Raw genomic sequence first — 13,779 nt, forward strand, 5'->3', positions numbered from 1 at the left:
GAAAGATACCGAGCTGTTTGGATTCCATACCAGAAGAACAAGCAGAAACATTCTTAGTTTACAATGAAGAGATAAGGCGTTTGTTAATGTTTCGGATAGTATTGGATTAATTAAAAAATTAAAAATAGAACCAGCTTTCATTTTTGAGTTAACATTTGGGGCCCTTAAGTAAAGCTGATGATGTTTCTGGACAAGAGAAAATCAATAGCATGCCAGTTTTAATATCTACTGAATGTTAGGTAGTTAACAATTTAAAAAAGAGAGCTTACTGCTACACTTACAAGGTTTTCTCTTTTGTTGAGGAAGCAGACAGGTTCAGTTGCCTGTTGGGTATTCCTTTTTATGCTCACTTTCAGTGAATTAAAATGGCTTTTCCTCAAATGAGAGAAACTGCCCTCAGACTACAGGGCAAGATTTTTGATATGAACTACCTGAAAGATGAGAGCCTTTAAAAAAAAATAATAAGGTCTTTTAAAGGTGTTTTGGCTTAGCATTATTTGAGGAGCTCTTGAAGACAAAAAGGGAATTGTAGTAGCATCAGATGCAAGCAGAGGTGATTGTGCCTGCTCAAGGACTTGATCAGAATTTCTACTCGGGGGATACTCCTGAAGAGTGAGCAAATTAATTTTGGGGAGTGTGTATCTTTACAGTTGTTCATTGCATAAATGAAAATTTTTTCTGTCTCCTGTTTTTTGCTTCCAGGATGTGCAGCACAGATGGTGGAGACTAATTGGGGTGGAGGGCAAAGCCTCTATGTGTTCTTGAAATCCTGTGTCTCTCTGGAGGTCGAGGGTGAAGTTGCTGTGGCACAGGCATCCTCGAGGCTAATGTGAGCGATGGCAGCCTCTCTGTGTTTGCCTGCTGGTCATGATACAAAGCTGAACAGCTGTAGCAGCTGTCTAACATACTTCTCTCAGGACAAATTCCTCCATCCCTCCACTTGACTCAACCAACAGAAGTGTGTCTGTGCATGGAGGGGTCCTGTAGCGAGCCCTGCAGCAGCCCTGGCAGATGCAGAAACAGCATTCGGGGTGCACATCAGCCTTGCTGTGCCAGGGCATTTTTATATTGGATGCCTTTCCTGGGCTTGTATTTTACCAGTGTTGCTGCAAACAGAACTCTGGCAAACTGCTTCCTTTCACCTTTTCCAAGTGTCAGAGCTTTGGAGGGCAGGATGGCCTCAGAGATATGCAAATCATTTTCTTGTACTAGCCCTGGTGCTCAGAGATGCAGCAATGTTTCCATCTGCCCCCCTACAGCTCGTGCTGAGTTCTGTCTGTGCTAAAACTTGCACTGTAGCAGGCTGAGACTTGGTCTGGGAGCTTGGGGTTTGTTGCCATTCCCATCCTTTCCTTTTTCCCAGAAAACAAGAAAAACTCACAGCTGGGCTTGTCTCACATTTGCATCTGTCCATAACCTTCACGCCAGTTCTCAGTCCCAACCACTGTTTCAGATTATACACAGTTTACAGCAGTAAATGACGTAGGGAGATGCTAATCAGAGCTTTTGTGAAGCCTCATCATGTAATTTGTGTTGTGTTTCTTTCACTGTACCCCCAGGCAGCATAGCTCATGTTCAGTCTTAAATTCTCCATTTGCAGGTAGGCTGTGGTATACCCAAACCTTTTGTTTTCTCTGTGGTCTTCTTGAGCTTCTTCCCCTCCCACTGCTTCTCCAGTTGCTCCATTAAGCAGTAGGAAGCCAGAGGTGAATCACTATGGGTGTTTGCCGTGCTAAAAAAGATCCCAAAAATATCTCTCCTTCAGCCCAAGCTGCAACAAAGCAGCAGTGTCAGGTGGCAGGAACCCCCAAAGCAGTGGTGTAGATGCATATCATGTACAATTTAAAATGGTCATTTAATGCGCCATGATCAGGTCAGGCTGACATCAGGAAATGGGATGTTAAAGGCTTTTTAGAGGGCACATGAAGTAGCATGAGGATTAAGCTGACACTTTCTCATGCCTTGTGTTCAGAGGTGGCCCTTCTGCTGTATCATATTCATGAGTTTGAGAGAGAAGCATCCTGTAACAGGATTCTCCATGAGTTATATCCATCTACGTTTAAATGACAAAGATCATATCCACTTGTATAGTAGTTAAATTTTAATAAAATAAGAATAATTTATAGCGTTCAAGTCTATGCTATAACTGAGCAGTGTAACTATCCCTCACACAGCCTCAATACATGATATAATTTATGCATGAGCTCAGAATTCTCTGCAAGATGCTGAAATCAACATTGCATATTTGGGATGTGGATACTTATTTTAGACACTGAGTTGGAAAATTGTGGTTTGTAGAAATTTATGCAAAAATATTGCCAAAATAAGCATTGAAAACCTAATTTCAATATGCAGCTGCTTGTAAGCATGGTAATTAAGATATATTGGGTAAATTCACTACATCTTTTCTCACCCACACCAGTGAGACAGAAGTTGCAGATTTCAGATGTAGACTCACCAGAGCTTTAAACTCCAGCCAGGACTCAGGGGAAAGCTGTCTGGGAGAGCAGGTCTGCTGCTTAGCCTGGTCTTGTCTCCACTGCTCCGAGTTTTGATGGAGGGAATGTTGTTGGGATCGCCCAGCTCCCACCTCTTGAAAACACTTCTCACAAATGAACTCATTTACCCTCACAGTCCTGCAGGGAGGGAGGGAGAGAGTCAATCAGCATCTTATCTGGATAAAGAAACCAGAGTGGGGGTTTAGACATTTTTCCTGCCAGGAATAAATGAGTGTTGACTTGACATGCCATCACCAGTCACTCATTGCTCTAAATGCTGTGTTTACCCTCTGCAGCAGGAGATCCATGCTCCTTCTAGCTTGCTGCTCCTCTGAAATAAATCAACAGGTTTTACCTCTACTTTTTCCTCCAGCTGGGGTGATGCTGGTCCCTGAAAGGAAGACGGAGGATGGGTTTGAGGAGCACTTCGGCTTGAACTACTTGGGACACTTCCTGTTGACTAACCTCCTCTTGGATACGCTGAAGCAATCAGGAACGCACAGTCACAATGCTAGGATCATCACTGTCTCATCAGCCACCCATTATGTAGGCAAATTGCACCTAAACGACTTACAAAGCAGGTACCGATCCCTTTTTGGTATTCACTGATCTGTAGTAATCGTGTGCAGATTAAACTACAAGATAATTTTTACTGACTACTGAATGAGGTGGGGTTTTGTCGCCTTTTTTTAATTAATTTTTTTCTTTTTTTTTTTCTTTTTTTTTTTTTTTTTACAATTTATGGTGCTTCTCAAGCACTTGCTTAATAGATTCCAGATTTGATCAAAGCTTGCAGCCTTGAGTCAAAGATACAAATAATTTTTGAACTTCTGAACGGTGTCTTTTAGTCTGGGCTTTGAAAACCTCACTTTGCTTTCTGATGCCTAAACTGCGGTGATGGCTGTGGTGCATGCGGCGCCTGGGCTCGCCACTGCCTAATCATAATAATCCCATAATAATCATAATCCCATAACTGGGATGTTTTGAAATGGCTTGGGTGGATGCTAACAGACATGGCCCCCGGAGGATGCGTGCACAGCGGCCCCGCTGCCGCCCTCAGAGGAGCTCGGACACAGCCGCCCGTGGCTGCTCGCTGCCCGCCGAGCGCGGGGCGCTGGCCGGGTCCGGGGCCGCTCGCCCCTCCTGCCCTGCTGCCTCGCAGCTGCGGTGCCGGCCCTCCGCTGCTGCTGCTCCTTCCTGCCCGCCGCCTCTGCCCGCCGGCCGCAGCTCCAGCGCGCTGTCCTCTGCTCCCTCTGCTCCGGCCTCCGCCTTGTTCTGCTCCGCTCCTGACATCCCAGTCTCCTCCCGCGGCCTCCCTCTCAGCCCTGCTCCGGCTTCCCCCACCCATCCCCCGGCCCCAGGCTGTGTCATCCTGCCTGTCCCCGTCCTACCCCTACGGTCCTTGCCCTCTCACACATCAGCCTGGCGATTCACTGCCAGCTCTAGACCGCGGCTCATGTCTGTGTCACCCCCTGTGCTTCCCCAAGAGCTTATTGAGATCCAGGTTGTGGCCACGCTGGGTTTTTAATCCAGTAAAATGGACTAAAATTCACGGATGACATGTGTCCTCCTGCTTTCATTTAGCAAAACTGTGGATGAATGTCTGTGAGATATTTCTAACATTAGGAAGACATCAAATGGTGCAGCAAATGTCTCTGATATCGTACAGGAGCTGTGTAGCGTGGTTTAGTTAGCGGAGGAATGGGCAGGATAACTGAGATAAATTTCCCCGTGCAGTCATGCGTGGCAATTACGTGCTTACTAACAGGCTCAAACAGAGCCTGCCTTCTCCGGGGCTCCAGAGAGCTTCTGCCTGCCTGCATGGAGCCAGTCTGAGTTCTGTGTCATTTGCATGAAACCGTCTCCATCCTTTGACAGGGACTTCAGCAGGTGATCAGAGGTACCTGGCCCAAGGTTTCATTTCTGAACAAAGACTGAAATTAGAGGGCTGGGCTGTTTCCACTGCAGACATTTTACATATGAATGCTGCATTAGGCATGTCAAGCTTCTGATTACATATTATGGCATCAGTTTTATTACAAGCCATTGTTTAAACCTCTGCAGGGTAGTCACAATTTAATCTCTTGCTTGTAAAACAACCACAGGAAATTACCCTTACTCTTCACTTGATGTGTGTATTCATTGTTTCTGATGGGCATGTGCTGTATGACACCGTGCAAGGGGGCTAAGGGGATTAGTATTTCTTTGGGCTAAAGTGTGGAATGCAAAATGAAATGTGACTGTTCTGTGTCTCTAGATAACAGTAGTTTCCTTGATTATAGCAAAGCCTTGTACTGTGCCTCTTTAATTTAGGATCATCCCTATCTTTGATTCATTGTTATTAACTCATATTTTAAAGGAACCAGAAATGTTTCAGTTAGGAAAGTTATGGTTGAGCAAGAACATGACTAGTCTGACGTAAAAAATAATAATATACAGGTGAGATTTACCTGCAGCTTTTGTGTCCTTTGCATTTCAACATTATTGATGTAAGAAGGGCCATAAAGGACGACAGACTCTGACTGATTTTGCCTGCTCATTCCCACACAGATGCTCTGAATCACTCGGAGCAGCAGTGGTGCCTGCACATAGGCACAAGGGTGAAACCCAGAGCGGGCTAAATGTGGGTAAATTCAGGTCCAAACCTTTTCTTGGTTCAGGTGTAAAAAGATGCTCCTGGGTATTATTATTTTTTTTTTTTTTAGTCTAATTGCCAATAAGCCCCCGCTCAGACGAATAGTTTGACATCACCATAGATAGTGCTGCAAAAACCAGTGAGATCACTTGTGTGTGTGAGTGTGTCCCTACAGCGTGAGCAGGGGTTTAGCAGGAGGACTGTTGGGGGATATCATACCCAGGCACTGCCTGCTCCACGGGGCCCTGGAGATGCCTTGTGATTCAGAGCAACATTCAAGAGCTTTAATGGATGTGGTAAAGACACCCATGGCAAACAGTTTCCCAGTGATGCCATGTCTCATTTTTGCTGCTTGTGTGAATGGGAAATCATTCTAAAAATTTTCTACTCCTTTTTTTTTTCTTTATTTTGAGTTGCACCAGTTGGCCATAATTCATTTTATGGCTTGGATGTATGTTCCCAGATTGGCTGGTAGTCCTAGCCTTGCAGGAAAGCAGCAAAACCATCTGGAGACATTATTGGAGAAAGGGAGGCTGTACTCTGTGCTGGGAAAATTACCGCTGGCAGCAGGCTAAATTGTTTACCATACTCTTGTCCCATTATTCCTAGATGTTAGTTGGGCTAGTGTCCTGACTGAAGGTGAGTGACAGTACTGGAGCAGGGATTCATCCATCAAGCATGGCAGAGAAGGAAAGGCAGAATACTTGTCTTGACTTAAAGGAGACAGTACACTGAAGTTCAGTTCTCTGCTTTACCACAGACTTTTCTGTGGAATCCTTCTCCCACTCAGGAGACTCAGGGTTGATAGTCACATTTGTGGCCATTTCTCCTCATTGTTTGTACTTGCTGCAGAGAGATCTGATCTGAAACCAGACATCATCCATGTCAGTGACCACAGGGCAACAGCATAACAAATAATTGTTGGAAGGCCTGTCCCGTGAACAGTGTTAAAGGAAGATTGTGTTACTGTGCTCCATGTTTCCTCTTTGGTTTGTTTCCTGCCATCTTACCAACCCGATGTATCCCACATTGCTCTGGTGAGCTCTTTTCAGTGGGGTGGTTAATTTAATTTGTCTTTTTGCATTTTACATCATTCTCCTTCCTTTGTTGTCTCTTTCTTCACGCTTGCCTTCTTCTTCATCTGTGTCTTTGGAGCTTTTTTGTTTGAATTGCCTTTTCCCTCCCTATCTCCTTTTTTTTTTTTTTTTTTTTAGGGGGGGATGTCTTATTTCTACCCACCAGTTTATTTCGTCCTCTCCATTTATCTCCTTCTTATCTTCTCCCCCTAGCCCCGCTCCTATTTGTTCCCTATGAATGCCATTTCTCCCCCTTCCTGCCCGTCCTCTTCACACACACACCAGTGGAAGAGACATGGCATGAGTACATCAAGGCAGGATGGAGCTTGTTCCAAACTGGCAGGGCACAGCTTGTTTCATGTGTGTTATTGTAAATGCAAACGCACTCGCACAAGAGCACTGACTGTTCTCCCAGTTCTTTTGCTGAAGGATATATATGAAGAACATCAAACGTCTTTGTGGTCTTTTAGATCCAGACCATTTTCAGCAGCAATCACATGAGTCGACAAGGGGATCCCTAAGGCAAATCATTCTCCTTCATCCCTACTTTGAATACGACTGTTTTCAGGGAGGTGAAAGTTTAACACAACCACAATCTATCTTCAAGCATTTCCACAGTGGTGACTTCAGCAATTACATGCAGAGGGTGGTACACTGTGTGGTCCAGTAGCACAGCTAGCATAGGCTTCTTTCCTCTCTTGCCTGCCTTATCTAAAGTGAGAGGAGAAAACAACATGGTCATGAGAGAATATGGCTGGCTGGCTTCAGCAAAAGCTTGAAGAATAAGGTACCATCCACTTGGGTTGGGTTGGGTTGAGATAGGCTTGAGCAGTGCACTGGAGTTCATGATGCTCTTTCAAGGCCGAGGTGAAGGATACTCCCTTGAGTGCTCTACCTACCAAATAAGAAGGTATTTTTAGGAAAATAAAGAAAAAAAGACCGTATTCTCTTTCCTAGGCTGTGGATCACACTTGAATATGCTCCTTTCCCAGGGGTTAGCATCTTTGTGTGTTCTGTCTAGTTTTTTCTCCATGACTAACTATTCCTTTCATCATCGTCTCTTCTTTGCATACCAAATGGGCCCTGTAATGCTGTGAATCACAGATCTATGAACTCCCCAGCCACAGTAACACAGCTCCTTTTCTGGTTCACATCTCTTGTATATTCAAGAACAGTTAGTCACACTTTTCTGCTCTCTTTCCTCTGCTCTCCAACTGCAGAAGGAGCGGATTTTTTTTTAAACTCTCGAAGCTGAATATATTATATATAATTTCTGTATTTTTCCCTGTAGCCCTAGTGCATGAATCATGTCAGAGACAATAGAAGTTAAATGAAAAGAATTGCAAAATTCCCAGCTGCCACATGTGTGTCCTAGCTGGTATAAAATAGGATAAACAGCTCTGCCCACAACCCAGGAAGATTCTGGAGAGACCAGGCAGCTCCAGTTAATCTCCTGTCTTAGGCAGTTCATAAGGAACTGTAACAGGAAGTGTTATGTACTGATGGGAAAACCTGTCAAGCAGCGTAGCTGGAGACCTCCTGTTCTTGGATGAGGGGTGTTCTTCATCTTCTCTTCTTCCATGTGTTTGTTGGTTAAAAAAGGTTAAGTTTGGGCAGAAAGTTGGGGATTTTCTTCCATCAGCATTACTGAAATTTTGGAAAATATTTTCCATGAACAGCAACTAAAAGTTAAGGTGTTGAATTTCTTTTGGAAAATATTTATCCATTTTTGAAACCAAAACATTTTATTTCAGTGTTCTAAAAAAATACTTTTAATTTATTTGTAATTATCCCTATGAGTACACTGGCATTCAGATTTTGAAGTATGACAATATAACTGAAACTCCCAACCTTTAATTTCTAAACCATCCTTTTGAAGTATCTCCATCAGTTTCAAATTACTTTTTATTTTTTTTCCTTATTTTTTTTTAAGCTGGACATTTGTGTAAAACAGATTTTTTTTTACTAAGAATGGTTTGATGAGTCAACAATTTTTTCAAGGAAAGGCTTCTGTTTTTTAAATACCCAGTTACTTTCTTCAGTTTTCGTGATTGATCTGTCACTTAAAGTTTCTTAATTCTTTCTGACTGGAAGAACTGGAAGTATAACATCATAAATTCAAGCAAAAACAAACATGAAACTGATGCAGCACTGTAGTAGTATAGTACTGTTGGGTTTTTTTCTAATTTTTATATAATAAAGGAAAATTTGTAAAAGGAAGTAGGAGAGATTTTCATTATTACCCCTTTTTTGTAAATCCATTTTAGTCAGTACAGAAGTCTTTCATAATAACATATGAAGAGCTGTGTCACTGGACTGTTGTTTTATAAAACTGTGAAAAATACAGAAATTGTAATTGTAAAAGATTTTTCTAGATCATTAGATAGATACATATCATCATAGGTTTTATTTAACTCATGGAATACATGGTTTTGTTCAAGTTCTGTTTTTTAAGCAGCTTCTCCACGATGACTTTTATTGCATATTCTGGTTCTATTTGCAAGATAAACCATGTTGCCTTGACAGGACGAAATGTCAACTGCAGCACAGTGCTCTGTTCATTTAGACATGTCCTTCCTGCAGCGGGTTATCAAGTTTTCCTGTATATAGTCAGATGATAAGTATTCAAATGCTTACTGCACACACATAAGGATGTTTCAGTCCTTCTTTGCCAAACACTTTCTGCATAAATGCAAAAGGATTTGCTGCTTTGCAAAATGATCCCTTGTGTTTGCAGCAATTAGCATTAATTGCAAAAATTGACTCACTGGCCTGGAAAATGAGTGTACTGGGGAAGGCACAGATCTCAAATTCTATAAGTTAATTTAAAAAAATAAATGGGCTACTGTATCAGCAGACCAATTCATCAATTCAAAAGACAGAGATCTAGCTCAAATGCATCAGGTGTTTTATCCATTTTTATCCATTCCTGAAACCAGTAACAAAGAAATATTTAAGTCAGGATGCCAACTTCAGGAAGCTTTCATTTTACATGTATTGATGTATTATTGTTCTGTCTAATCAAAATCTTTTTAGGGTTGATCGATTTCTGGAGAACAATAAGAGAGTGTAACACTGATACCACAAAGGTAACATCAGACATACATGTATTTGGGGCAATTAAATGTAGCTACTTTGTTGTCAGAATGTTAAATTCCTTTTTATCTAAAAGAATTAATGGTCTTGACAAAGGATTATTAATAATGGTTATTGGTTTAATAGGACATGGTGTTTCTGAGCTAGTTCAAAATTGCAGCATGCTGGGAAGTATGTGAGATATAGATGTTCCTGCCGCCCATCCTCTCCCTGCACCATGGGTTGGGTGGGAGAAGCCAGCTCTGCGTGGCATTCAGGGCAATGGGTCTCACAGATGTGCTGTTTTCCAAAGAGGCAAGATGGTTCTATGGTAATTTGAAAGTTAATGTATTGCATTCATGTGATAGAGAGGGCAAAAGGGACTCAGAGACTTGGGAGCAGAGAGAGCTTATCGCCCTTGAGAGGGGAAGGTTAGTTTAACATCTTTCTGTCAGCAAAAAGACTCACTAAGGCTGAACGAACCTTAAAAGCTTTGGAGTTCAGGTCCTGGGTGATTGTTCAAATGTTTTAAGAATTTTTCTCAATTGCCTTAACTGCCACCATCCTCCCAGTATCTTGTCAGTGGAGTTGTCCTTTGGGCTGCCTTGCATAGCTGGGGAAGGCTGGTGCTCATGCCTGTAAATCCCTGGAATAATGTGTTAAGAGAAATGGTCAAAATTAGCAGCTCACCTTCCAGAAAGCCCTCCAGGTTTAGCCCTGCTGTAGCTGCTGGTTTTTCATAGCCATATATCCTGTGTCTTGCTACATGCATTAAGGATTATGAGGTATTGTGCAGGGAGGTGAAGGCAGATTTCTGCCTCTGTGATTTGTTAACTCTTAACCTTTTCTCTATTCCTCATCCTAAACCTCTTTGCTCAGAGAACTTCATCTGTTCAAAAGTAGACCAAGCAGTTGAAACTTACACCTGTGAAGAAAAATTGGTCTTTTGTTAAATCAAGTTCTTAATAAAAAATGTGTTGGGAGAACTATGCTTTATGAGTAAAATGAATCTCTGTAAACATAAAATAATTTAGCCCCCAGGAGTTTTAATACTGCCAGAACGTCTGATATAGTTGTAGCTTTGTTGCTCCATTTCTTCTGTTCTCATTATATGTTGGGTGCTGTGGTAGCTCAGCCTTTCTTGCTGTGGGAGGTGGAGAGGGCTGTACACAGCAAAATCTCAGCCTCCTAAGAGGGACAGAGAAGAGTGTGAGGGGCACTGTGGCTCACAGTAGCTTTAGGAGAAGCTCAAGAGCTTTAACAGTGAGTTAAAGGAGTGGTGGGCATGTTCAGTATCTGAATTGCCACAGAAAATCAATCAGTCAATCTGTCAAAGCAGCAGTTTCTTTACATGCTTTTTCAGTGAGGGCTGGGGCACGGCAGCCCTGTGACTGCCTGGCTTTTTCAGGGTTTGGACATGAAACTTCTTGTCATTTCCTGGAAAGCCAAACCTGCCAGATTTCACCAGGTTCTAGCGTGTTTGCAAGTGGAAGAGGTCTTAAGCATTCTGGTCCCAGGCCATGCCATGCCCCTTCTTGTGAAATGCTTGGTTTTCCATTACAGATCTCTGTCTACAGTGTTCCAGGGTGACACAGTGTTGGGAAATTTGTGAAGTGAAACACAAAGCTCAGCTCTAAGGCCAAATGGTACAGAAAGTGATTGCTGATGCTGTCCTTTAGGGTGCTTAGAAATAACCACTTTGCAATGCTGGCTGTGGACTGCTTTGTATGTTACTCCTTTCTTGTAGGTTTTCTTGTTTTGCTGAAGTTGGCTTGTTTATGTTCCTCAGGTAAGATCATCCCTCTTCACAGGCCCCTTTCATATTTAAATCTTATTTAAATCCCACCTGATTTCTGACCGTGGATGAATGATGCTGTTGATGTACAACCTAACAAGAACAAAAGCCTTTCATGCTGTGTCTGGACTGTGAGTCATTTCATGGATGCAGAAAACATCCACATTTTGACTCCTCTAGTACCTGTTGGCATTTCAGCTGTATTTCTTCTTTAACCTAGGAAGGTCTTCCAACTGAGGAGAAGGCTTCTTGTGATGACTTAACAAATAGATGTCTTTCTTTATGAGTTAGTTCCTTGTCTTAGCTCGTGTACTGGGAGTTAGTCACTTTTATCACTCAGATTGAAGCTGTGATGTTTGTATTCTCACTACATAAGAAAACTTCTAAAAAGCAGAAGTTGTTAAATTGTTTCAACAAGCAGAAGCTGATTTTCAAAAGTATGTTGTGCCAGACTTGCTAATCTTTTGTTATTTCTGTAAACAAAGATTGATAGCATAGCATTTTCTGCACAGTACTTACAGATATCTCAAAGGAAAAAGCATTTTGCAGGCACATTTCCTCCAGTAAGACAGACCAGTCCTTCAGTGTGGTGAATATTTGCTCTTGCAGGACACATTCATCACCTCCTTAAAACCAAGGCAGTGCAGTGGGTTGAGCCCATCACAATTAAACCTTAAATTATCTTTGCATATACACCAACATAGTCTACTGTAAATCTGCCAACCACATTTGGTGCGCTGTGCTGGATTTGAAATGGCAGCACTTTATTATACATGTTCAGACCCTACAGTTCCTTTTGAGTCCCAGAATGAACAGCTCAGAATTTGCAGATAATTTGCAAAAGTCTACACCGGTTTCAAGATGCTTTTCAAGAAGATTTTGGATTATTCAAGTTATTGCTGGGCCTTTTGTGGTCCTATGTGCATTCTGGTGGAAGCAAAGAAACCATAAAAGTCCCCATTACTTCCTTCAACTTAAAAGCTCTATTGCAGGAGAGGTAGGAAGCTTTCCACAAGTGGTTGGAGAGTACCTCCCCCCATTTACAATCCTGTACATGATCTTACCACATGTGACAATCTTCAATAACCTGAGATCCAGATTACCCAAGAGATCATATGAAAAGATACATGCCCATGTTGTTTCCCCATCTCTCAAAAGGGTCACGAGGACACAGAACAGTCCTGAAGCCATGATCTTTTTCTTGGATAAAGCAATGCAAACTCTTGCTTCCTTTTATATATTTACTCATTGATTTGTTTAATGGAAATTTTTAACTGAATGAAGAGATACTATTATGTTCAAATACCACTTCAGCTATTAGCAAGTACTTAACACTGCATCAAATGTCCTGACTGTAGAAAAGTGGCAATTTATATAATTCTAAATAAAGAGATATAATTCCTGGGAGAATAGAATTACAATAATTACAGCTTGAACTTGACACTGATATTTAAAATAATCCAAAACATTTGAAATTAACACCAACTGTACACAAACAGAAAAATTTTGCTTCTTTAAAGGTACTGATTCTGGTGAGACTTTGAGAAGACCAGCCTTTGAGTCCATGTTATATGCATTTGAGAACTGTGCTGAGCACACAGCAACTGAGCTGCACACAGCAACTCTCCGTAGAGCGGAATAGCTCTTGGCATCTCACCTCCTGCCATTAGGAGTAGGGCTCAGCCAAATGAAAAATGATGCTCTGATTCCATCTGGATGACAGTAACACCCGGGATGACAAGCCCTTGCTTATTTTGCCTTTTATAAATGATTTTAAAATAAATACATTCTAGGTTTCTTTACTAAATGTAGTCCTCAGGGGACAGTAAGTTAATTTTTGTTCCCTCTGCATTTCCTAAAGGCTATAACAAGGGGCTGGTCATTGAATGTTACCCATTTATACAGTGAAGTGGTGGAAGGTGGGAAGCATGGGTTTAAAAAAGAAAGAGAAATCAAAACACCACCCAGCTTCCAGCTTGTGACTCCTACTGCACTGTGGGTTAAGCACAAGGCAGGAGTCACTGATTTGCAGAGATATCAGTTATTGAGACCATTACCAACATTTTACCTGTTAGAGAGCGTTTCCCAGCTCCGGGCTTCTACTCTTATACTCTAATTTTAAGAAGAAAAATGTTATTTTACTACAGTTGAAAGATGCCAGAGGAAGCCTGTATTTGTCCAGAGCTGTGTGTGAGCCACATGGAACCGAGGAGCTCACTGCAGGAAGAGGAATGAAAGGCAAGATGAGTTGCTCTGAAAGTGCCACTGGCCTATGACTGCTTAAGTAACCCCCATGACACAAATCAAGACATGAAGGATTTGTTTTTTAGCTTGTGTAGAACCACTAATTTAATGTAATGGTCTGGCAGCCTTCCTTTCGAACAAGTTCATCACAGGGTCATGAGGGCTCTTCAGGAGTCCCTAATACTGCATTCCTTATTCACTCAAGGTTTATGCTACAGCCACCTTAACTGTTATATGTATATAGTCACAATTTATTTTTTAAGGTTACACATCACATATATGAAAGAAATATACATGAAGAAGTACATGAGCTCCCAAAATGTCCAGTCATGTAGGTGAGATGAATGACTGTGCAACAGCCTATAGTAGTATTTGGTAACAGGACAGCTGCTGGACAAAACATAACTGCTACAGCATCTGAATAAGTAGATAAGTTAATACCTTAGATTTGAGCTT

General features: G+C 41.9%; 1 protein-coding gene across 2 annotated transcripts in view; it reads left to right on the forward strand.

The window, feature by feature from the left end:
• Nucleotides 1-13,779, forward strand: part of DHRSX (dehydrogenase/reductase X-linked) — a 163,077-nt gene that overhangs the window by 113,811 nt on the left and 35,487 nt on the right. For both annotated transcript variants that reach the window (XM_048324043.1, XM_048324051.1), the window contains one exon: nucleotides 2,872-3,079. In XM_048324043.1, coding sequence (XP_048180000.1) covers nucleotides 2,872-3,079 — 208 coding nt within the window. The remainder of the gene's footprint in view (nucleotides 1-2,871; nucleotides 3,080-13,779) is intronic.

This window comes from Corvus hawaiiensis, chromosome 2, assembly GCF_020740725.1.
Source record: "Corvus hawaiiensis isolate bCorHaw1 chromosome 2, bCorHaw1.pri.cur, whole genome shotgun sequence".
NCBI classification, from domain to species: Eukaryota; Metazoa; Chordata; class Aves; order Passeriformes; family Corvidae; genus Corvus; species Corvus hawaiiensis.